At 40.1% G+C, this 26,905-nt stretch overlaps 1 protein-coding gene across 1 annotated transcript in view; it reads right to left on the bottom strand.

The window, feature by feature from the left end:
• LOC133424606 (voltage-dependent calcium channel subunit alpha-2/delta-1-like) overlaps positions 1–26,905 on the bottom strand; it is a 237,407-nt gene that overhangs the window by 98,243 nt on the left and 112,259 nt on the right. The window contains exons 4-6 of the mRNA XM_061715302.1: positions 19,804–19,863; positions 13,677–13,712; positions 10,755–10,914 (exon numbers count right to left, since the gene is read on the bottom strand). Of these exons, the coding sequence (XP_061571286.1) occupies positions 10,755–10,914; positions 13,677–13,712; positions 19,804–19,863 (256 nt within the window). The remainder of the gene's footprint in view (positions 1–10,754; positions 10,915–13,676; positions 13,713–19,803; positions 19,864–26,905) is intronic.

The raw sequence follows: 26,905 nt of genomic DNA, 5'->3' as shown, positions 1-26,905 counted from the left end.
TGGTACAAAGATGGCGAGAGTCCAGTCAGTTTTGAAATTGAAAAAAATGAAATTTAACACAATTGGCTCATTTAGACGGAACTAAACCTCCCAAAAAAACACTAAAATCACCATGGCTACATGCAGGAGCGGCGCTAGGGATTTTGGGCCCCATGAAAAGAATCTTTACAAGCCCCCGAACATAGTGGGGACATTTTCTTATGCTAGTTTACATACAATTATGTTTTTTAATGGTATTTTTGACTATAACTACTATATTTACCTGATCCAGTCGGACTGAACCATTTGACAAAAATAGTGGGGGGGGTCCTTTGGTGTTTCCAAAACAAATATAGTTATTGTTAACGGGACATTGAAAATAAAACATTTGTGATTATATGTTAGTTAATAACTTAGTGTCGTTATCTTTTCTGTCTTATTTCATTAGCATTGGGGGCCTCTCTGGCCCCCCCAATGATAACCCGTCTCCTTTAACCCCCATTTCGGCATCACAGGCGACATGCTTCCTTCTCTACGGTCTCTGATTGTAAAAAGAGTAGAACTGAACGGAAAATCAAATACAGAATAAAAACGGTAATCGCTTGACAAACTGTAGGGAATGTGAGATAAGCTGCTCCCAGGTGTGAACAGCCTCCCTGTAGTCATGGTTACACTTTCTAGAAGAGTTTGAAAAGTACCATTATTCCCTCAGCAGCACATTATCCAAACCATTGGGGAAATGCCTTTCACAGATTAGTATTTTGAAAGAAAAGGAGCTTAGAAGCAAATCCAGCAAACTGATCAACACTACAAAAACAAGCGGCTTAAAGACATGCTTCATGTTTGTCTATTATTGTTCGATCAAACCACCATGCTGTACCCGATGAAGTTTAATTTTAATGGTGTGAAATCAGCGAGAAGTAAATTGATTTGAAGAAAATATAAAATACAACCTGGATGAATCTCTCCAGACCAACTGGGATGGATCCAGTTCAACTTAAAGGGGACAAACTATGAAAAACACTTTAGTGTATTTGGCATCTCTTTGCCCGTCTGGAATAACTTCAAACTCAAAAGCTTTGAGATAAAAACCTCGACACCTTGTCTGGGGTCCCCTAAGTCTGAACTTTAAAGTTTAACCTTGCAGGACGTCACAGACCCAGGTCACAGTTTAATCACTGGGAGGTCTTTCTCTGTCTGCACGAAGCCTCGTAACATCCTGCATCAGCTTTACTTCTCAAGACGGACGTGCAAAGCTGGAACATCAGAGGCAGAGCTGGTTGTAAAGGAGCTTTCATAAAATTAACACCCCCCACCGACCCGGCGGTGTTGTGGTCGTAACCAGGGCAAGGATTGGTCCAGAACATCTTATTACAGCACTTTTACTGATGACAGAAGCTACTGCCAGAGGAAGCCTCTACTACATCTTCAATGGTTTTCAGACAAATAACACACATTTTGAAACTGATGGCACTTTTAATAAAACTCTTTCCCCTCAGAAGTTAATAATATGCAAAGATTTAAAAAACCCTTTGGCTGATGTGAGAACAGTGTGTAGTAGATGGTAGAAATGTATAAAAGACGGTATAAAAACAACTGAACCCCTTGTGACATCACTCACAGGTAATTTTGAATCTTCTTTTTATTTTTCTCCTTTTTAGTCTGACAACATTGCACCATATTGTTAGGAAGTCAAGTGAAGACAGCGTAAATATTAACTATAGCCAGTTGTCAATCAAAAGAACACACACCTTATTATGTAGAAATGTGTGGCTTATATCATTTTACCCGATGAATAAACCAGGGGAATAAATTTTACATCACTTCATTTCCAATTATTGAACCAAAGAAAAACCAACGGCAACTAGATATAAATAAAAACTTCCGTATTTTCTGGACTATAAGCCGCTACTTTTTTCATAGGTTTTCAACCGTGCGGCTTATACAAAGGTGCGGCTATTCTGTGGATTTTTCTTCCACCGCTAGGGGGAGTGCTAACCGGAATTAGAATCAAAACTAAGACAAAATAAATGCAAAGAAGAATACGCTACTTCTTCTTTAGCAGATAGAAGTAGGTTGAAGCAGATTTCAACTAGATAAATAAATACCGGTTATTTTCTTGGTTCTGTCCAGTTTTAATCAGCAAAGTTGCTGCCGAGTTAAAAGACACTGTTAGGAAAGGATCTATTTAGGTACAAACATGTACATCATTTACAGTTCAAAATCCTTCTGTACATGTAGTAAATATCTAATCTAACAACATAAATATCTGCTGCTTGCATATCTTTTTCTTTAAATAGAGCGGATGCGGCTTATATACAGGTGCGGCTTGTATATCTTTTTTTAATTATTTGAGCTAGCTAGTAGCTGATAGGTTAGTCAGGGACCAATCAGAAGGCTGACAAAGGGTCAATTGTGTAATTAAATCTAAATTATTTCTCAAGTCTTATTCTTGGTAACTTAGAGACTAAGTTTCAGTCCAGTTATTCACCTGGTTGGAAAGAACTAATTAAAAAGCGTTTAATGGACTAGTGGTCAGTTGAGGAACTGCACTTTTCTTCACTTTCTAGCAAAGTCAATGCCTACAACACATGGAGGTCTTAAATGTGTCAGTATCCGGTCGCCCTTGAGATCATGACCAAGTACAAACTAAACTTAAGCGAACAGAGTCATTAGAAAGAAGTGGATGAGCGTCTGCTGGATGTTTTGAAGAAAGGAGCATCACGATCGTCAGCCTCGTGCGTGAATGCAGATGCTCAGCCCATCAGCTGATTAGAAGATCTCGGGCGGACATCCAGCCCGTCACAAGGACGCGGGTCACGGACGTAACAGCGGTGAGACGAAGATGAAGACGGAAGGAGGGGAAGGAGGGACATGTTTGGCCGCCGGCCAGCGCAGATGAGACGGGACAGGTATGAAGTGGCACAAGAAAGAGAAGAAAGAAAAGAAAGCTCGAGCTGTGATCTTTGCCGGGGGGCCGTGAAAGTAACACGCAGAGTGTCACCGAGCCGCGGCGCGTCACCGAGCGAGCCTGGACCGGCCTGACAGGTGCCACACAGCGTTGATGCAGCCGGCCGTCAGGGCAGGCCGGATCTCCTGCCAAGGCCACGGCCCCCCCATCGATGCATACGAGCGGGAAGACACGCATATGCAGCCACGAGACCCAGATATCTATAGATATATGTACATTTATTAATATATGTAGATATATAGATGTATATTATGGATATAGATATGTTAGATCTAGGTATGTATATAGATATATTGAGTTATATTATACATACAGTATTTGTGTATCTATATCTCTATTAATATATATTGATTTATAGTTATATGTAGATATGTCGATATATAGATTTATAGTAATTTTTATGTATATAATTGGAGGTAAATATGAACCAGTCCAGTATATATAGCATATCTACTCTTATAAAGTTATTCAAGTATATTTTTTATACCATTGCTGTCTATTGTTCTCTATTATATTGTAGCATTATAGTAAAGTAATGATAAGGTATGCATTATAATTACTTCTATTATTACATACATAGTAGCACAACTAAATGCTGGGCGTTTGTTGTTTTTTTTTTGTTTGCTTTTGACACTATTTATATATACATATAATTGAGTATTATATCACTGTATTGAACGGTTATTAAACTAGGTACGGGTGTTTTATAAGTACGCTTATTTAAACTCTTTTTATACGTAAGAATGTATGTAAGATTCAGGGCTAGGACTCGATAAGTGTTTACTTCATTCCTACTACGTTTCGAGCATGTTGGTGGATCCGTGAGGTCTGCACTAAGTGCTGTACACATATATATATTTTAACATGCATGTTCGAAATAAAATCTTCAAATCAAATCAAACCAGATACGGCACCGGGGGGGGGCATGTGATGCAGCTCAGCACGGCTCTCTGACCCCGACTGTATGGCAAGCCGTTTTAATATTTAACAGCTAGACTGGACATGTGTTGCAGATATCCACAATTCAATTATTCCTAGTCAAAAAGAGCATTTCAGATATCTACAATTATATTCTTCTTATCCATAATAGAGTGTATGCATTGACGTCACTTCCCCACTGGACTGGATTGGAGTGGCAAAAATGGCTGCAACTAGTGGAGAAGACGGGATAACAGCCGATTATGGTCTTAAATTAGCGTCAGTTGGACTTGACAGTGACCCGTACAGTTACCCCAAGAACCAGTGGTCCATGGACATTAATATTTGGCCACGAATCCAGTTTCCTGATATTTATATGTACTTAATTTCTACGCCGGGGAAATACACAAAGCAAAGCTTGAAGGCTTACAAAAGTCTTGACGCTTGGTCCGACTTCAAGGCAGGATTTGTTGTAGAAATTAAAGTGATGATATCTTGAACTGGAATTATGACAAGTCAAAATGACGTTGTAGATATCTCAAACTGGAATTACGGATAGTCATAATTTAATTGTAGATATCTGTAATCAAGTTATAGATATCTTGTAATGAATTTTAATTAGAGATATCTCAAATTGAAGACATCTTTAACTTCCATTCTGCCTAGTCAAAATGTAATTACAGATATCTTGAATTAGAGTTTTGACTAGTCAAAATGACGTTATAGATATCTTGAATGACAATTCTGACTAGTCACAATGTAATTATGTAATGTAAGTGTTCTTAGGACACACTGATTCATCGGTGGCACACACATACACACACCCTGATGAGTCCCGGTCCCACCACCCACGAGGATCAGCGGGGAGAGACATCCCTTCATGCGGGGGAGAAGGACAGCAGCACACTCGTCTCCACAAGGCACCAGGCTGTTAATACGCCTAACAACGCGTGGCCGGGGAAGTCGGGAGGACGGACCGGCGGAGACGTGGTGAGACCAGGAGAAGGACGAGAGGCACCGACGGCGGCGAGGAGGAACAAGTCTGCATCAGGGTGAGACATCTCTCCCTCGGCGTCGCTGCAAGACACGAGGACGACGTCCCCCTAATTAAGTTACAGCTCCCTCGTCTGTCCAAGGGCGCGTCTCCGTCCTCTCAAACATCACTCAGACGCAGATCGCCATGGCAACACTGACAAGGGATGGTCACTCAGAGATGCAGCTGAGAGTAAAGTTGCTTTCATTAACGAAAATTGTGACTAAATATCGTCTTCAATGAACCTTTATCACCTGAGGAAAACAAAACGCAACGAAAATGCTGGTCATGTGACGATAACGATGATTAAATACATAATGCCATATCGTAGAGGAATAAAAAACTAGGTTGAAATGTAGATTACAAAATAAAAACTCGTTAAAGCAGAGCTCTAGGTTCACGTCCATTAAAAACAAAGTTCCATAGAGAAACACAGGGATCTTCTCTGGGGCTGAGAGATGAAGAAGAACCATCTTTGGATACACTTTCCTACATAGACGTGGAAAAGAAAACCAAATGTGTCGTCGAAAAAGAAAAAGACGGGGAGAAATGCGGAAAAATAAATATCTTGTAAAATCAAATTAGAGTCTTCTGTATCTGGAATGAATGTATTCTTGAGTCTATAAGGAAACAATAATATAATAATAGAGACAAGATAACCTTGTTTGAATTGTAAAATGGGTTTGGCTAAATACAATCTTTGACTAAAACTAGACTAAAATGGAGTTATTTCCACGTAGACAAGAGTGAGTTTGATGCTCCTTAACCAGTTTGGTCCCGGATCAACAGTAATTATCGTTGGTCCCAGTGAAGCTGCAGTCTGTCTGAGGTGAACACTGACACACCGGGTCGTAGCGGATTTGGTCATATTGTTTAAACTGTGTTTTGTGATTAATAAACACGTTTTTTAATGATTTTGCGTTGGATTGATGTAGTAAAATAAAATTAAGACCATCCAGCTCCTCAATCATCAGTTACTGTAGGTGTTTCACATGAGCAGTTCAGGTAAAAACGGCAGTCAGATCAGCTAAAATGTCAGTTTGCTGGAGGAAATATATTAATTCCTGATAAAATAAGTGTGTGTTTGTACAGCTCTGCTCATGTGTGCATGTGAGTAAGTTTGTGTGTACATGAAAATACAATCTGCATTGAGGCTTCTTGCTTCGGGAATCCCGGTCTGTGATTGGACGCTGCCTCGGTGTCGCCACTGCTCATTTGCATAAAGTTGAGATTTTTCAACTTCGAATTGACGCTCTGGACGCCTCCAACGACTCTTCACGAGTTTTCATAGACAATGAATGGCAGTCGCCTATGACGGTCGTGACGCTTTCGGTGTGAATCCACGGTTAGACGATAATGGAGAGATGGAGTAATAGTGGAAGCCGGCACAAGCACCCTGGACCCCTGCGGCTGGAAACCCACCTAGATTCAGTTACTGTTCTCATGACACCAGTTCATCTCAATTCAGATTTACTTTACTGGAAAAAAATGTACAAATATCTACGTCTGTTTTACGGGAACTTCATCAAAAGAGGAGTTTTCTTACAAGCAGAAACAAAGAACAGAAACTCAAAGACAAGCAGATGAATCACGGCGTGTCCATCATTATAACGGCTGCTTGCAAACATAACGTTCGGCCGTTTGGCAATGACAAAGCGTCTGCACAGTCAGAGGCCTCAGAGGCCCGTCAGAGCACATTTATAGTCCCGCTCGCCGTTTAAGGACATGACAGTCATGTGACGGGGTTGCCGGGCCCACTGGGACCGTCAATGCTGAAACTGATATCCAGCGCTGCATCGCAGCGACTCGGCATCTGCTGCCCCGGTGGGGAAGACGGCTCCACGACGTTCAGCAGTGTGAGCCACCGGGGACCAAGGTGGGGCAGTAAAGCCCCCCTGGTGGTGCAGATACTTCTGTATATTGATATGGACGTGCTGCTCTGGTCCTGCACGTCGTCTTCATCTTCTGAGGCTGTGTCCGCCTCCGTCTGTGGCTGAATCGATGCTAAGTGTGTTTAAGATGACCCCCCCGAGGAAGGACACGATCTGCACACTGATGTGTGTGTGTGTGTGTGTGTGTGTGTGTGTTTCCCAGAGTGTCTGCAGTCATTGGAGTCCTAAAAATACAGCAGCATTCACCCCCAGGACGTGTTCATGTGTGTATGACTGTATGAACGGTCACACGCTGGTCTGGTGAAGCTTCCCGGGGAAGTTTCTGCTCTTTCAACTCAATATTATTCAAAACATTGCCTTCAAAGAGAATTTGTTGTAAGAAATCAGCACAGAAATTAAAACATGAATCATTGCTTTTGAAAATCTCATAATTCTGCCATCTGCAAACACAGAATCACTTTACAGTAGCTTGTTTTTGCCAGGGATGTTGGGACCGATGAGCTGCCTCTGGTTTTTAAAAACGACTGAGGAGACACGATTAGAAAGCGGTTTCATGAGCCACAGCTGGGTACATATAACATAACATGTGATGTTATGAAAGGGTCATTCCTCGGCCCTAAACTGTTCATCTTATATAGCAATGATACAGTTAATGCAGGGGTCGGCAACCCAAAATGTTGAAAGAGCCGTATTGGACCAAAAACACACAAAAAAAAAAAAATGTCTGGAGCCACAAAAAATGAAAAGCCTTGTATGTATAAGCCTTAGAATGAGTCGAAATGTTGAGGAAATAGTCTGAATTTCATGAAAAATGTCGAGATCAAAAAAGGAAAAAAAGGAAAAAAGAAAAAAAGGAAAAAAAGAAGAAAAAAAGGAGAAAAAAAAATAAGAAGAAGAAAAAAAGGAAAAAAAAGGTCAAACATTTTTGAAAAAGCTCCAGGAGCCACTAGGGCGGCGCTAAAGAGTTGCATGTGGCTCTAGAGCCGCGGGTTGCAGACCCCTGAGTTAATGTATCTAACTGTTAAAATGTATGTTATTTGCAGATGACAATGTAAAGCATAAGAAACTGGCGGTCCAATTTCAACTGAATAAAAAATAAACAGTGGTTTTATGTAAATAAATGATCCCCAAATCGTTATATTTTATGGTATTTAGTAATAGAGACACAAATAGACATTTCAAAACGATTAGAAACGTGGTTTCATGAGCCATAGCTGGTATGAGAGACTTGTAATTGAGAATTGATCCAAAGAAAAAAAATGAAAAAAAAAAAGAAAAAAGACTGAAAGATGTGAGAAAAGACCAGCTTTAATGCGAGTTTTGGATAAATATTCAGGAAAAATGAAGTAACTTTGCATAAATGCGTAGGAGGTACAAAAAACTAGGGGTGTCAAATTAGCGTGTCAATTGCGATTTATTAATTAGAGGCATATTTAGTGCGTTATGTTTTTCCATCTATTTTTTAATCTCTAACTTTACTTTGCGAGTTGGCTCTATTTTGATATCTGGGTCTGTGCGTTGGGCTTCTTGTGTTTGAGTTGTGGGCAAACAATGATAACAATTCATAAAACGATAAAAACAAATTACTTTATAAAGCCAATTTTTGTTATATATCAATGTTTTGATCTGCCACAATAATGTAATGAATCTAAAACACCTCAAGTTGAGGGCTTTTCTCAGCAATTTTTGGGTGCGATTAAAAAAAGAGATTAATTAGATTAATTAATTACAAATCTTAATTAATTCATCAAATTTTTTTTCATTGCATGACAGCACTACAAAAAATCCCAACACTGTAACTGGAGCGCCAACATTCTCTGAAACCATGACAAGAACACGTTTCAAGTCGGCAAAGGGCGTGACTGAAGGGAGCAGCTGGCGACGGGGGAAAGAGACGGTTCAGGCGTCGTTGGCATTTGGGTTTTATGTTCAGAGACGAGAGTAACTTAATGAAGGACCGGGCGGAGCCAGGAAATCATGGTGGTGATCTGTACATTTAAGCCAAGACTGATGGTACAAATGGCTGGCAGGGGATTCTTAAAAGGTTTAATTTGGCTGACAAGACAACCGAACAAAATAAAAACTAAAATCATCCACACATTCATCAGTAATATCTGACGAAGCATCAAATGGTTGCTGAAAAGCTTTCAGCGCGTCTCCATCGGGGTTCGGCAGCACCTGGAAGGTGTTTCAGCACTTTAGTCTCCGGCTGCACTGACAGCTCCTGGACTGAATCCTCAACACTTAAAATGTTAATACTTCACTTAAACCGTTTCTTTGTAACCGCGGCCAAGTTTCTCTGCCTGGACGCTCGCTCCCAGATTCCTCATTACGTCATTATTTCATCACTTTCAACAGAGTTTCAGGCATCGAAACAGACAGGAATCACACAACTTCAAAACCCTCGGCACTTATGGAAGCAATTCTGTACCATAATTCCTATTAAAATGGATTAGCAAAAATGATTTTTTATTTTCGGAATAAAGCTGCATTTTTTGACTCATAAATGAAATGTATATGAACTTATCCAAACTGCATTTTCATTTTCTTCTTCACCATTGCTCATTCTGTGACTTAATTAAAATGATAAAGAAATACGGACATTGCTTCTTCGTTTTCATGCCCGTCCCGCAAAAAAGTGTAACATAATCCAAATTGAGTTGGCAATCCCAAGTGAAGCAGGAAAGTGACGTCAGTGATCGCCTTTCTCAGTCCCCAGTCTGAATGTTCTCATACGTGAGTTGTGCAGGTCCGATAAAGTTGGATAAATATTCGCAGATTCCTCCCTCTGCGGTCAGTTACTCCTAAATAAAGAGACGTAAACGCCTACAAGCTCATTGTTTTCAAAACGAGACCCTAAACTGCACAAAAGACGTTGATCCCAATAAACAACTGGCTGTATGACGCTAATTTAGGGGCCGTCTACAAATTGCAATCCCCATATAAAAGTATCCAATAACTTATTTTTATTTGAATTATGGTGTAGAATTGCTTCCATAGGCGCCAGTGGTGCACCACTTCATATAGTAGTTATTCCCGTACTCTTAATTATCTTCTAAAAGAAAACGTTACATTTGTCGGTAATTAGGCTGTGGTTAAAGCAAGCGGCCGCAGGTTCGATTCCCAGCCTGTGGCCCTTTCCGTTCTACACTTCAAATAAAGGCAACTAGAGCCACAAAATTGTAAAAAAAAATATTTGTAGGGAATTTACAGAATAAAAATGTTGTTTGTCGTTATTCCAAAAAAAGGAAAATCAGCCAGAGACGATTCGATGCAACCTGTTGACTTAAGATTTCATAAACTAATTTAATAAACTAGTTCATAACTAGTTTAATCCCGTTAATACGGGATTTGAATCTGGAGTCTATGAAAATATAATGAGATAAATCACAATGAACTTAGTACGCAGTGATTTAAATGTAGTGGACGTATTTTCTGTATGAAACGCCTTGAGGTGGGTTCTGTTGTGAAGCAGCATCTTACAGATGAGCTGAATGAATCTGAAATGAACAGTATTTGAATTTAATGAAATAATTAACTGAATTAAACAGAAATGAACCAGAGCATCCAACCGCACCGGTTAGGAGATGGTTCACAGAAAATAATATAAACCCTGTCTGAACCTGAATCGCTGAGAATCTGTGGGGAGACGTTACTGAGAGGAATAAAGATGATCATAAACCTTCTCTGGAGGCGAAGAAAAGCTTTCTTATTGAATACTAAAAATTATATGAAGCAAATTTTAATTAGAAAAACACAGAACAGCCTAAGAAATAAAAATGTTATGATAATCTCTTGCCATCGGTTGACACTTATTTATATAATTTCAAGCCAGAAGAACCAAATATTTTGTCACAGATCAAAATCTGCTGCGTTTCAGAACGACTTTATGACTCCAGGCTTGACTGTTATATCACCATAAACGTGTGTGTCACACATGAGCTCGCGTGTCTGGACTCACAGCCTTCGTAAATGTCCGTGGGGATGTGCACGGCCGTGGCGTTGTACGAGACGAGCCGTCTGAAGTCCAGGTCGAACTCCAAATCGTCAGGAATGTATCGGTTCTTCTTGTCCCATCCGTCTTCAGAGCTTTGCTTGTCCTCCAGTACCGTTTTATTTATCTGAGCAGGAGAATAGACAGGTTTCATTAAAGGTTTCAACGTTTAAAGTTATGATGCAACAGATGTCTCACTTCATTTCTGTGTGTCTGCAAAACGTTTATATAAATATACCAGGAACTATACGCAGATTCTTTGACCGTATTTGATTTAAATTCAATAAATACTGATTAAAAGTGTGAACTTTAGCACAGAAAGTGCATGTACAGTTGTCCAAAGCTGCTAAATCCTAAATGATATTTTCATAGTTGGTCTGAACACAATCTCAGACTGAAACCAACAAATCACCTTTTGATTTTTTTAATTATTTAACTGAATTTAACTGAAATAATCATGAGGATAACACTAAGTACCCCTCACGGCTTCCACAGGATGCAGCCAGGTGCAGCTGTCCTGCCATGGGACCTATAAAACGCTATAAAACATTTCTTCTGCAGTTTACTGGTCTCCAGAATTCAGATGTGTCTTAATGGTCTGAGAGAAGCAACTGCTGTAGCACATGAGTTTGTTAAAGGTGATAACGTCATCCATCCATCCATCCATCCATCCATCCATCCATCCATCCATCACTGCCTATTGCAGCCTTCTTCATAATTGACTAATACTTATTAGTCAATTATGAGGCTGCAACTATTCTGAGAGTTGATGACTCGTAGACTATAGAAACAATGAATCAACTAATCAGATTATTAAATGGCTCTAATCAACAGTAATTTAGCTCACAGCTCTTAAGTTTTGCACAAGTCTATTTAGATGATGTGCAGGTTAAAAATAAAAGACCAAAAAGACGGAAACTTCATTCAAAAATACATCTTTTAATGAAGTTTGCTGCCAGTTGCCGGGGTGTTGTATCGGCCACCGCCATATTATTTACCTGGTGCTGAACTCTGTTGCACATGTGCAGTGATCAGCAGAGACAGGAAAGAAGGACGGAAGGAAGGACGGAAGGACGGAAGGACGGAAGGAAGGAAGGAAGGAAGGAAGGAAGGAAGGAAGGAAGGAAGGAAGGAAGAATATGCCTCACTGTCGACAGACGACTATTTTATTATCGATTTTTGTCATCAATGTCAACTAATCATTGCACCTCTTCTATAAATCACATAATTTAATGTTTAACACAAAAAACATACAATTGGTCAGGTCTTTTTTTTCTAATTTCTGTTATAATTATTTCATTTAAATATACATTTCGAAAAGTTTAATGCCTCTTGTTTTCATTATCTCAGGTTATGTTGATGAATAAAATCCATCTGGTGTGAAGTTATATCTTAGTCCCTGCAATTACATGGATATTAATTAAAGCCACCCTATGCAGGAATAGGGGAGGACATTAATATCTCACTGCCTGGTGTAACACACAGCAAGGGCGACCTCTAGTGGGACGAAGTGGTACCACATGCATTTGGCCAGGGTGGACCAATCACTCGACAGAGAATAATTTGGTTTTAGGGCAAATCACTCAAAATCAATGGCACCAATGGAATTAACAGATTAAATATTCACTACAGAAATATCCACAAAGGAAAAAGTTATATTTTTCTTAGTATTATAAAGTATTATAAAAATTATTTTATTAGCATTTTATTGACCTCAAGAAAGCAATGGACACCATGGATCACAACATTCTGCTTAAAAAAATTGAGTAAATATGGTATCAGAAGGGTGGCACCGCGTTGGATTATGGGTTATTTAAGGAACATAATGTTCAAATAAATAATATAAAATCAGGTACATATAATATATAACATGTGGGGTTCCTCAAGGGTCATTCCTCGGTCCTAAACTGTTTATCTTATATAGCAATGATACGGTTAATGTACCTAAAATTTGCAGATGACAACTTTTTTTTTTAATATGGGTGGTTTAAATGTGGTTTAATGTAAATAAATTATCCCTATATTGTTATCTTTCATGGTTTCTATTAACAGAGACACAAATATTGACCTTTCATTGGATATAGAAGCGAAAACAAAATAAGAGAAATTAAGTTTTTGGGTGTTATTATTGATAAAAATATTGGAAGAAACATTAATGGTACAAAAATAACAAACAATTGCTAAGTTACACAAAGTTTTAACAATAACTTTAACAATAATACTAAATATCTATATATTCTTTGATTCTTTGATTGTTCCATATCTGACTTATTGGGTAGAAATTTGAATGTTAAAACTTATACTAATCCTGTTTTATATTTTATAGAAAAATAGGATCATTATTCAAAGCAGACGTAGTCTCTCCCAGTCCATTATTGATTAGGTGAAGGTTATTAAAATGTGTCGAGCTCGTTGATGTCAGTATTTTAAAGCAAAGCTCATAAGAATGTTTATATAAACAAAAAGGTTTGGATAAAGAATCTAAAGAAGCAAAATCAATCGTTTGAAAAGATTGTTAAAGACACTATGATAAGAAAGTCTAACAAATGAGCTTGATGTGCTTTTCTCTGTGGCATCGTGTAGAAAATTAATGAAGATTAAAATGTGATGAATTTGATGCAAATCAGTGGCCTGCAGCTGTTTTTAAAGAATGAAATAAATACTTTAAAAGAAAACAGAAAATCGTATCCCTGCAGAGAAAAAAAGAAAAGTGAAAGGAAAGTAAAACTGGTATTTTATTGTTGAGCGTAATGTTCGGTGCAGCAATTAAGGACATCTGTACAGCTTTTACGGGATATCAATGAGAGGTCCGTTACCATGGCAATAATCTCCGTACTGCCACATAAAAGCTGCTTGTGAGAATTTATCGGCGGATCAAGTGGTACTTACTCCATCTTTGGCGTTGTAGTAAAAGAGTTCATTAGCCTGCAAAGAGAAACAGAAGAAGACGAACAGTCAGTGAAAACGTACGGCGCCGCGGTAAAAACAGCGTGACGGACAATCGGCGATAATAGTGCACTTTTCCATCTCATAACCAGATTATTGGGCGTCTCAGAGCAACATGAGTGTCCGTGTTAGTTCAGTACTCCCAGAAAACGATACTTTGAGCTCTTGTTGGGGCCAGAGGAAGAAAGTAGTATTTTGAGTAACTATCATGCAAAGTTTACAAGTAGAGGAAAACTCTTTGTAAGAGTTTTTTCTCCCATAACTATAATCTCTGATTGTTATGTTTGCATCACTGGACCCCCACTGGATAAGTTGGGATTCATCGACTATAAATAGCATTTCAAGGTATTTTTGATGATCTAATCTTTTGACAATCGAAAACATTTTAGGTGTGGTCTCAGTATGGAGATAGATTTGTGTCTTAATTATTCAATCAAAAAGAAGATTGCTTCAATCAAAAAATACATTTTCAATTAAAAAAAAAATTCACTTCAATAAAAAAAAAAAAATTTCAATCAAAGAAAAAAAGTGTTTGAATGCAAAAAAAATATTTGAGACTCCAAAAAATGCATTTGAACACTGTTTTTCTTTGATTGGAAATGTTTTCTTTGATAGAAGTGAAGTTTTTTTTAGTATTGTTTTTGGGCGCCTTTAATGGGTAGGACATTTCTGTTTATCATTTAATCGAAAAAGAAGTTGCTATATATATATATATATATATATATATATATATATATATATATATATATATATATATATATATATATATATATATATATATATTCATTTAAAAAAAATCACTTCAATAAAAAAAAGTTTTCCAATCAAAGAAAAAAAGTTTTCAAATGCATTTTTTTGAGTCTCATTCTTTTGCATTCAAACACTTTTTCTTTGATTACATTTTTTTTTTTAATTGAAGTTAATTTTTTTTTAATTGAAAAAATATTTTTTATTGACGCAATCTTTTTTTTGATTGAATAATTAAGACACAAATCTACCTCCATATCTCAGGCTCAGAATCAGAAAAAAAGGTTTATTGCAGAGTACGTTACTTGGACATACGAGAAATTTGTTTTGGCGTAGTTGCTGCAACAGCTTTTTCTAAATAATATATACAAGTAATATACATGGTAAAGTGATTCAGTGAATTAAATGACAAAGTGTCCAAAGATTTGCAGGTGACCCTAAAGCGAATAAAAGTACATGATCTCTGCCAGATGTAGAGACGACGGTATCAGTCGTGGTCCTCGTCCTTCCTGGCGTCCTCGTCTGCGATCGGTGCGGACGCTGCTGAGTCATCGGAGAAACTCCGCCAAGTTGTGCTTAAAGTCTGCAGGAGGTAAAAGGTGCCAGGACTGCTCCTCACTCCAGAAGCCCCCTGGAGGAGTTCATAACACCAGGCCGCCACAGCGCCGCCAGGTGAAGCAGCCCGTCACCTGCCTGAGTGCAGGCTCGTTACCATGGCAACTTTGGATGTAGCAGTGATCGATACCAGTTACCTCGTCCGACTGGTCGATTAAGATAAATGACTCTAGAAACGGTGGGAGGAGCCAGAGGAACCGGACCTGGTTTTCTTTCTGCATTTCTCCCCATCTTTTTCTTTTTCAACGACAAATTCCTTTTTTCTTTTCCAGGTCTATGTAGCGAAAGTGTATCCAAAGATCTAAAGACTAAACTGGTTTAAAGACTAAACCAGAGAAAACATGGATATTAAGAATCTTTGTAAGAACATTTCGTCTGGTTTTGGTCTATGAAAATGAAGACACATTTTAGCAGAGTTTTTATTTTGTAATCTACACTTTTAGTGGGGCTGCTTAAGTCCATTTTTGAGCCGAATCGTTCACTTCATGGTACAAGCACCAAATTTGGTACAAATGATGTCCAGGACATACCTTCTAATAAAAGTACGTTGCCCAGCTGAAAATCCAAGAGGGCCGCCAGTTTTCAAGATGGCCGCCTCATCAAACGCCAAAAAAAGGTTTTCGAGGTAGAACTTGAATTAACAGAAGAATGTTAATGATCCAAGCATCAAAATGAATGTATTATGACTGGAATAACTCAATGGTGTCAATTGAATTCCAATATGGCCACCAATTTTCAAGATAATGGCTATTAAATGACTAAAAAGTAGCGTTTTCGCGTTTTTTCTTCAGTTTTCTGCAATGATCTTAAGTGAAAATCTGCAGAATTCTGAGGGATGTGTTTTTTGTGTGAATCATTTGTGAAAATGTGTCCAAACTTTTGACTGTCACTCACCACACACACACACACACACACACACACACACACACATACAGCAACACAAGCGCTCTTTACTGAAATAAAAGTACTAATTTAGCAATATAAATGATAATTCATTAAAATTCTGTGGTCAACATTTATTGGTTAGTAATTTTTTATAAGAGTGATGTCAAAGCACAACCAGGGCACACTGGTGACATCACTGCTGTGAGACTCAGCATGGGGTTCAGTGTCAGCTTGTAGTGTACTAACTGTAGTTGTAGTTTACTAACTGTTGTAGTGGCGTACTCACTGTAGTTGTAGTATACTTTAGTGTCCCAAATGCTATCTAATAAGCCCCTGTATAGACTCAACTAGAAGTTTAGTTAGTTGTAGTATTGTAGTTAGATAGCTGCACTTGAATTGACAGGATGTGCCAGCGCGGGATAGCCGAGCCAAGGGTAACGGGGCTTTAGTTACCTGGATGGTGTACAGATCGCACGGGATTTATGGCACTGGATGAACGATCGGGCTAGGTGTAGGGCACCAGATACTTGAACCTAGTTGCATCCCATATTCCAATGTGCTATGATATTTTGTATGTTTGGGTGGTAAAAGGATAATCCCTCGACCTTCAACTGTATAAGATGTCTGCCGATAATCCATTGAGTTGTGCTACTAAAACTGACTGGAGCAAGTGTTGCCTCTGTCAGACATGGTTTCTTTGGAGCAAACTCATCCTCAGATTTTCAATTAATTTCAGCTGGGAAAGTTTGTGGTCCACAAGACTCACAGGGAGTTCTCAGGCATAGCCATTGACCAAGCTCACCAGCAGGCTAATACAGTTGTTAAAGGTGATGGTGGTGCCATTTGAGTTACTGAGGATCCATCTGCACTGAGGCGGTGGATGGTGTCTGGACCAGAAGTTAGCCAGTTAGTCAACCAGTATGAGTTGGCATCTGAGGTCAATGAAGCAACTGAAGATATCAGGCATCATGAGCAGACTCGTCAGTCTCAGAAGTCCTTCACTGACAAGGTCCAGAGGTTGTTTGCTGTGATGAAGGATCTGGGTAATCCTTTTCAGGAAGAGTCCAAAGATCTGCTCACATTGGACACAAAAAACATTGCACATCCCAGTGCTGCTGAGCTTGTAAGAACTCACTTTGAGAAAGGTCAAGTTGCCTTCAGAGACTTTTTCAATGGTCTGGGTGATGAGACTTCCTTCTATAGGCCGATTAAAAAGAACAAAGGTGACTTCTTTCGCCAAGAAGCAGCTTCAGCTTGCAGTGACAAGAAGTAGCAGGTACTCAAAGATGACTGTCGCCTGTTCTCACAGCTCTTTATATCCTGCCAATCACGAGAGTGTGACCTGCTTGAGTTCTTTAAGCATGAGAATCAGTCTTTCCCTGCAGCACTGAGCGACACAGGGAAACTCTACTACGGCCAGAAGTCTCAGCTTGCAAACATTTTGGAAGCTACCATTTCTCCTCCTGACAAACAACCAGAATGTGGTGCTATTATCATTGATGGTTCCTCTCTTGTGTATTCATTGTCTCCAAAGACATCAAAGACCTTTGAGGAATATGCTGTCCAAGATGTAGTTCCAAAGATCCAGGCATACTCATCAAAGTATGAGCGAACAGACATAATTTTTTATGTCTACTGGACTTCAAGCCTGAAGACTGAAACAAGGTCAAACAGAGGTAAGGGAGGTCGACGTAGAGTGACCGACAAAACCAAACTACCGCCCAACTGGAAAAGCTTCTTGCGAGACAATGAAAACAAGACTGAACTCTTTGGGTTCCTAGCAGAGAAGATAGTGACCTTGTGTCCTGACAATGTCGTAGTTGTGACCAAAGGAGAGCAGGCTCTTTCAAACAAACCCATCAGCCTTGAAGGTTTAAGTCCTTGCAACCACGAAGAAGCTGACTCCAGAATCTTCACACATGCTCTTCATGCAGCCAAGCAACAGATAAAGTCTGTGTTGATTAAGGCATGCGACACAGATGTTCTTGTGGTTGCAGTCAATGTTTTTGCGACTCTTCAGGATGCAGGCTTGGAAAAGATCTGGATAGAATTTGGCCAGGGTCAGTCCATTAGGTGGTTGCCAATTCATGATATGGTGGTGAATCTTGGCCCAGAGGCATGCTGTTCTTCCATGCCTTCACTGGCTGCGATGTTGTGTCAGCTTTCCGTGGTAAAAGCAAGAAAAGTGCATAGCAAGCATGGGAGGCTTGCCCTGAAGTTAGTCCTGTCTTCAAAAAGCTCAGCCAATACCCACCTATCATAGAAGATGCAGACCTCAACATCCTTGAGAAGTTTGTCATCACCATGTATGACAAGCAAAGTACTACATGCAAAGTTGATGAGGCAAGACTGGACTTGTTTGCTCGGAAGCAAAGGTCTTATGATGCCATTCCACCAACAAGCGCATCCCTCGTTCAGCACGTGAAACGGTCTGCTTTCCAAGCTGCCTGCATATGGGGCCAAGCAACAGTGTGCAAAATGCAAACTGAAAGTCCTGCCAACTGGGGCTGGCAAAAAGATGGTTAGATCTGGCAATTTTCTCTGGACAACCCTTCCACCCATTGCTCAGACTTGTGAGCAGTTGACAAAATGTGGCTGCAAGACTGAAATGCCAAGGACGATGCAAATGCTATCGCTTCGGCCTGAAGTGCACACAGTTGTTTGCCTGTGCATGTGAGGGCTAAGAAAATAGAACAACCAAGTTTAAGTTGAATGTTTGAGTTGGATATTTGTATTATTATTAGTTATGTTGATTCAAGTTCTGGATCGTAAAACATACAGCCTATGCATTGACACCTTTTCTGTGTTTTTATACCGTTATCTAAAAATTAAAAAAAAAAAAAAAATAGCCTATACAAAAAAAAATTAAAAAAAATGGGGGAGACAAAGACAGCCTCTACGTGGCCTCACCTGCAAGTAGCTTACAGGTCCAAAAGCTTTAAGTGAAACTAATGTCTTTGTTTGTGAGTGTTTTTTTCATTTTATTCGCATTGTATCATCATAATATTCAATAATTTTGATTTTCAAAATGCAGAGTTGTATTTCTCATGTGCAAAAACACATATTTCAATGTATAAACCATCAGAATAGGACTATTCAATCAAAATATAGTTCAAACGCTGTTTCAAACCACTTCGAATGGCGGCCATCTTGAAAAATGGTGGCCACTTTGTTTGTTCAAGTGGGCAACGTACTTTTATGAGATAGTAGGTCCAAAAGCACTTGTGTACCAAATTTGGCGCTTGTACCACAAAGTGAACGATTTTTCATTAATGTGCTCCACTATTTAGTCTGGTTTTTATTCCTTTACAATATTGCATTATGTATTGAATTATCGTTATCGTCACATGACCAGCATTTTCGTTGCGTCTCGTTTTCCTCAGGTTCGTTGACATCGATATTTAGACGACTTTAGCAACTTTAGTCCAGACGGCCTTTGAACCTAAAAACGTACCGACCAGAGTCCAACCTCGTCATCTAAGAGTTTAATAAGCATCATTAAGGCCTGGGAAGACTTCTAAAGCCATCAGGATAAACGGGAGTGTTGACGTTCTCCAAAGCCCTTCTCTCACTGAACGTGCAAACAGCATCGTTAGTCATCTGCTAAGTGGCTGCAGAGGAAAGACGTTTGGATTAATTGAGGAGAATCCAACCTCACGACGCCTGAAAGCCCAGAGGAAAAGCTGAGCGTGTGGATTAGTGATTGAATTCCGGCCGTCTGCAGCTCATAACCGATCAAACACTGTTGTCACTGTAATGAGAGCTGCCATCTAATTATCACCCTCATATTGCATCACGGGGAACTAACGAAGGCATCACTCACCTTGCTGGTCTCCGTCCACACGTGCTTCCTCTGCAGACCCTCTGCTTCTGTCACCAGCCTCTGGAAAACAAAGATTCTGATGTTTAATATTCTCATGGAAACCTTTCTTGGCTCCGACACGAGTTTCGGAGAGAAGTACCCAGGTTTGAGATTTAAGTGCAGCAGGAAATGATGAATAACCAGTACTGGAGTTGAGGGGGGATGAAAACTGCCACCCCCCCTTTCCATCCCTTATGTCATTTCATCAATGAATGTGGTTTTACTGCTATTTCAACATTTAGAGTCATCACCAGAAAAATAACACCAGAAAAATAACTTGTTTGACAATTTTCACCCGTTTCAAGTAAATTTTCACATGAAATACGTAGGAAAATCTGCAAGTGGGATTTCTCTTATTACAAGCAAAAAAAAAATCTTGTTCCACTGGCAGATTTTTCTACTTTTTTTAAGTGAAAATCTACTTGAAACAGGTGAAAATTGTTGTTTTTTCCAGTGATGAGTCTTGTTTTAAGTGTAATGAGATTTCTTTTACTAAAATGAGACATTTTAACTAGAAATAAGACAAATATTTTGAGTTTTTGCAGTGATCCATTTTACTTATCCTGTGAAGGACAGAGTCATATTGATAAGTTCAGAAAAGTGTTTTTATTGTTGTGTTTTGATGTATTTGATGTAAGCCCAGTGGATATTTAAAGCTTACAGAAGGCTGCATTTAACTGCTGCTATGTCATTCCTGCAGTATTTCTGCAGGTGTTTTGGTCACTGCTATTATTTGTAATATATTATATTATTTGTAATCAGCACAAATTATCTGTCCCCATATGATAAAATCCACCATCCCCCCTGATTTTATTTTACAACTCGAGTACTGTGAATAAGTGAAAGTAAGAGCTGCAGCGTGGTCATGTGACCCCGGCGAGGGGTTCAGGTGTGAGTTAGGACTAGCGGTGACGCCCCCTGGTGCTAAAATTAGCCCCTCACCTATTCGATCTCTTCCCAGATCCTGATGACTAGGTTAATGGGTTTGTAACGGGCCCAGTTTTCAATCTGAACCTGGTCCAGAAAGGCGCTGTACTATTAATTTCCCCGGGGAAATATCAAAACCGGCTTCCTGCGGTTACGCCAGCGACTCTGAGGGCTTCGCTTCACGTCAGGGCGAGAGGAAAACTGACGGGGGCGAAGAAGTAAATTAATTTATGAAATGAGAGTAAGGGATGGTGGTGGGGGGGTTTGATGAATTATTGAATTAAACCTGCTTTGAAATTAAAACAAGGCAGTTGCAGGAATCAAAGTGTGACGGTTGGTTGCATGCTGGGACGTGAGCCAGATCTGCGTTTCACGGCGAGGCTGAACACGACCGCCGCTGGTGACGGGTTCATCACCACTTAACCCTTTTTATACCACGGTCTGTGTGAATACTTGATTCTGATTGGCTGGCAGGTGTCCATTAAAAGTGTTAATGGACACTAATAAAACAAGTTCGGTCAAATAGCCGGATATCTTTAATATCATTGCGCTGGATCAACTGCCAGGTGGTAACCACGGCAACGGAGATTCAGAGAAGAAGAGCCGGCTACCGTAGGACGGTGACATGAGTGAAATTTGTTATTTAATTTTGATTTAATTTTAATCGAAGTGGAAAACTTTTTGCACACCGGATTTGCCGAAAGGTGCGTTGGAGGAGGAAAGCTGCAGCCAAATTTAAAAAGAAAACTCACTATACACTAGTTTATTAGGCCAACGTTTCGGTCATAGACCTTTTTCAAGGCATCAAACGATGATGCACTGAGTGAATATTATGAAAGTAAAATATATATTTCTTGCTAGAAATGTAATCAAAACACATTTTTATGCAGAAACTAACTCAAAATATTGATTTTATTCACTAAAAAATAAGAAATGTCCGCCATGTTTTTTCGTTTGATTCAGTCTGCAAATGATGACGTAAAGCATTCTGGGAAATTTTTCTGGCCCTCGGTCGGCGAGTCAGCATCTGAAATCTCTCGCTGTGAAGGGTTAGATTGATACTCCCTACCCCGTTATGTCCACTACCCCTACATGCAAAGAGGAATTGGGACACCACTACCCTCACGGGAACGCACCAAATTTAGGGGTAGGGCTGAAAAGTAGGGGTAGGGGGGGATTGGGACTGGGCCCAAATAGTCCGCTCAGCCGCTGAAAACTGAAAACACATTAAAGCATGAATAACTGATTTAATATTTATGTTTTTTGGTAAGTGACCGTGTTATAAGTGGGATAATGCCCTTCGTACATTAACATAAATATCTGGACTGGAATACGCCACTTTGATGGGGATCTAGGGGGGGGCCTTGCTGCAGAAATACACCTCTAGTTGACCCTTGATCACCAATGTGAGTTTAACTGATCCTGAACATTTATAATCCACAATTATAAATGATAAGACGAGAATAAAACCTCCAACTGATGCTGCTGATGCTGCTGATGCTGCAGATGCCCCCCCTTCCCCCCACCCCCTCTTCGCCGCCCCGCCACCCTCAGATTTGGCTGGAGATCACTCGCTGAGCCTCGACGCCATCTGATCTGGGTGAGGGTTGTGGGGGGGTGGGAGGGAAACACTCCCCCCGTCTGAAACAAGGGCAGCTCACCAGCCTCTCAGCTGGGTTTGAAACGAAGCAGCAGCTTTAACAGACTGCAGGACCTCCCAGCATGCACTGCAGCTGCGCGCTGGGAGTTCTCGGGTGCGTTTATGGTCGTGAAGGAGCAGACACTAACGCTGGGGTCATGTTGGGATCTCCTGGCAGGCAGACAGCTGGCCACCTATTACTGTACTGTTGGGGAGGGGTTTGGGGGAGGGGGGGTCTCTGCCGCGGAGCTTTCAGCCGTTAGAGGAGGATGTGTCTCGACAGTTGGGGTCATGTTGGTCTTTTCACCTCACATGTTTGTGCACATTCAGATGCCAGGAGCTCCTCAACTGCATCAACTGGTCTCAGCTCAAAGTCTCCATCAAAGACTGACACCCCTTTTCCACCAAACCAGTTCCAGAGCTGGTGCTTACGGTGGCCGAGACCCGCCATTGCTGAAAATTCAAGAAACGCTGCAAATAAAAATAAACGCCGCTGCAAATAAAATAAACGCTTTGCAAATAAAATAAACGCTTTGCAAATAAAATAAACGCTGCAAATAAAAACAAACGGCGCTGGAAATAAAAGAAACGCTGCAAATATAAAGAAACTCACAATGTAACAAGCAGGGACAAGAGCAACAACAACCAATCAAATCGCATCTCAAAACTCACCTCTTCAGAACAGCTTTTAATGTGTGACTTGTTTCTAAAATGCGATTAATTAGATTAATTCATTATAAATGCTGTAATTAATTACATACATTTTTTTAATCGCCTGACAGCACTAGTCTTAATAACTCCGCTCCCCTCCACTTACGTAAGCGGTTCTTTCCTCTGGACCAGCAAAGAGTTGGTGCTACTTTGGAACCGGTTCTTCTGGCCCGGAGCCAGTTCTTTGTCAGTGGAAACAGAAAGCCCAGTTCCAAACTCAGCACTGGCCCAGAACCAGAACCGCACTGCAAAAACTCAAAATCTTAACAAGAATTTGTCTTATTTCTAGTTAAAATGTCTCATTTTTAGTAAAAAAAAATATCATTATACTTAAAACAAGACTCATAACTGGAGAAAAAAAACAATTTTCACCTGTTTCAAGTAGATTTTCACTTAGAATAAGTAGAAAAATCTGCCAGTGGAACAAGATTTTTTTTGCTTGTAATGAGAAGATAAATCTTGTCCCACTGGCAGATTTTTCTACTTATTTCAAGCGAAAATTTACTTGAAACAGGTGGAAATTGTCAAATAAGTTATTTTTCTGGTAATGACTCTTGTTTTAAGTGAAATTAGATTTTTTGACTAAAAATGAGACATTTTAACTAGAAATAAGACAAATATTCCTGGTAAGATTTTGAGTTTTTGCAGTGCAGCCCTGGAACTGGTTTGGTGGAAAAAGGGGTATCAAAGATGCTGTGTGCATTTCTGACGCAGGATGTCCAGAACGGCTGAGATATATGGATTTCACCTGTTTCACCTCCCACCATCAGAAACCTCCCTGGGTTCATGTCATGTGGATGGGCGGGGGTTGCAGGATCACTGCAGGTGGCCCTCTCTGCCCTCTCTACCCTGATCACTTGTTCCCGTCTGTTTACTCTGTAATTGGACCTGCAGGTTCCTCTGCAGGTGGAGCGTCACACACGACCCCCCGACCTCGTCTCTGGCTTCCCTCACAGACAGTTTAACCTGCCGGCTCAGATTTCCAGCACCTGCACACACATCGGCACACCTGCCGGCCAACGCAAGCGGCTCACTCGTGCACGGAGGGCCGGCCTCATTAATGAGGAGGTTGGGGGTCAGAGGTCGGCAGCTGTCGCAGAATCCCGGGTTTTACTGCAGATTCTGCAGCATCAAAGCGCATCTGGACGTGTTTAGGGTTTAAAAGTCTTCACACCTCTGAAAACAACTCAAATCAAGCACGAATGCTCAGAAATGAGAGCGCCGGGTTTCAAAGTTTCAAATAAAGGCGTGAATATACCTGCTGTTGGAACCTGCATGTGTCTGTATTTAATTACAGTTTTGTGTTTATAACGGCCTTGTTTGAATAAATATATGAATAATATTTGCATGTCGTTGTGATTGATTTAAGGTCCATTTCAGTGATGCTGATATATATGGAGCTAGAACAGTCTCATAATTCGCAAATGCACACACCCTTTCACAAATGCACAGGACAAGTTTCACAAATGCACAGAACAATTCACACGTGCGTAGGACAAGATATACAAATGTATTTTTGATACTTTTGAGACTCCCCGTGACTCGATCCACAAATACGTTTCAAATATTAATCACTTTTCTAAGCGAACGGCGCTAACGCAGTTCAAACAGCAGGTGTATCCGCCCCTTTAATCTGATATCGTGTTTTATCCACTGCTCTGCGTCCCCCACGTGGGGTGCGCTCTTATGATTGGCTGAAACAAAGGAAGACATCTGATTGGTTGCAGATCCTTCTGTGTTAAAAAAAACAAACGTATTTGTGGATCGAGTCACGTCAGGGGAGTCTCAAAAGTCACACGCAAATGCAGCGCAGCTCACAGACAAAAAAACGTTTGTAAATCAGGTTATATTTGTGTGTGCATCAAAAATACATTTGTATATCTTGTCCTACGCACGTGTGAATTGTTCTGTGTTCTGTTTAGACCTAAGAGCAAATTTTGTCCCAATGTGTCTAATGCCTCTATTAACACTTTTTGTCGTTTGGTGGAGCAAGACATATTGAAGAGTACTAATGTCCCTCCTGATCATGTACCTCAAAACTTATCTAAAAAAGAAAAAACAGCCTTGTCAGAACTTGTGGCATCAAAAGAGATTGTTATCAAACCGGCTGATAAGGGAGGAGCCATTGTTATTCAGGACGCCGACAAATATAAAGCCGAAATTCTTTTGCAGCTGTCAGATGTCAATTTTTATAAAGAATTGAAGTCTGACCCTACAGACTCCTTTCAGAAAGAGGTCTTTGCATATCTGGAGGAGGCAACCCTAAAGGGTTGGATCTCAAAACCAGAATTTGAATTCCTGTACAGTCAATACCCCATTCGACCTGTTTTTTATACCCTTCCTAAAATACATAAATCGTTACAGAATCCTCCAGGACGACCTATAGTGTCCCAAATCAATTCTCTACTATCTCCTTTATCTGAATATGTAGACTACCATATTAAACCCATTGCACAGTCGTTGCCGTCCTACATAAAAGATTCCACTGATTTCATCAATAAGATCTCTAGCCTTCATGCTCTCCCAGACGACATCTTCTTGATAACTCTAGATGTAACAAGTTTGTACACCAACATACCACATGAAGGTGGCCTTGAGGCTCTTAAATTCTTTTTACAAAATCGAGAAGACATCAACAACCCTCCAAATGACCTAATTTTAGACCTGGCAAACTTTGTAATGAAACTCAACTACTTCTCTTTTGACAATGTGTTTTATCTCCAGACGTCTGGCACAAGTATGGGCACAATTTGTGCCCCCAATTATGCAAATCTGTATATGGGCTTTTTTGAAAAAATGGTTGTCTTAAATCCCGAAAAAAACCACCACTTCAACAATATATTGAAGTGGTATCGCTACATAGATGATGTGTTTTGTATCTATCAGGGCAAGATTGAAGACCTAAATAATTTCCTCACATTACTTAACAGTTTCAATTGTAACCTTAAGTTCACTATGGAGTACAGCGATAAAAGAGTGCATTTCCTGGATATGTGGGTGTCTAAAGGGGAGAACGGGCTGTCTACCACTCTATACAGAAAGGATACAGATAGAAACACTCTCCTGATAGCTAACAGTTCACACCCTGTCCCCCTGAAAAAGGGCCTCCCCAAAAGTCAATTCTACAGATTAAGGAGAATTTGCCACTCAATCGAAGACTTTACAGAAAAAGCTATGGAGATGAAAAGCAGATTTCTGGAAAGGGGTTACCCGATCACCTGGGTGGAGCAGGCATATAATGCAGCACTTCACAAACCTCGCTCGGAACTCCTCAGCGCCAGACAAAAGAAGAGTAAGAACTTCTCCTTTACTTGTATCACTACGTACTCCCCTAACTCACATGTGATAAAATCAGCCTTCAAAAAACATTGGCACATCATAAATTCTGATCCAGAACTGGCCCCTCTCTTCAAAGATCCCCCTCTTTTTGTGTTCAAACGGGACCGTAACCTCAGAGATCATCTGGTGCATGCCAACTTCACACAGAGTAGCTCACCTCAACCTACTCAGTCTCTCTTGAGTCCCCTCCCTAATGGAAATTATCGCTGTGGCAGTTGTGCACAATGTAACAACACCTCCAAAGCTTCATTTTTTTGCCACCCTCACACAGGAAAAAGTTTTCCCATAAAAAGTGTTATCACTTGTGCCTCTACTCATGTCGTTTACTTGTTAAAATGCCCCTGTGGTTTATGCTATGTGGGCAAGACCATCAGAAAATTAAAAGTAAGAATCAGTGAACACAAGAGTGCCATCCGCAGACAGGACAGAAACTCACCAGTGGCCTTA

The sequence above is a fragment of the Cololabis saira genome, chromosome 23 (genome assembly GCF_033807715.1).
Source record: "Cololabis saira isolate AMF1-May2022 chromosome 23, fColSai1.1, whole genome shotgun sequence".
Lineage (NCBI taxonomy): Eukaryota > Metazoa > Chordata > Actinopteri > Beloniformes > Belonidae > Cololabis > Cololabis saira.
This window is presented reverse-complemented; position numbering and strand designations above follow the sequence as displayed.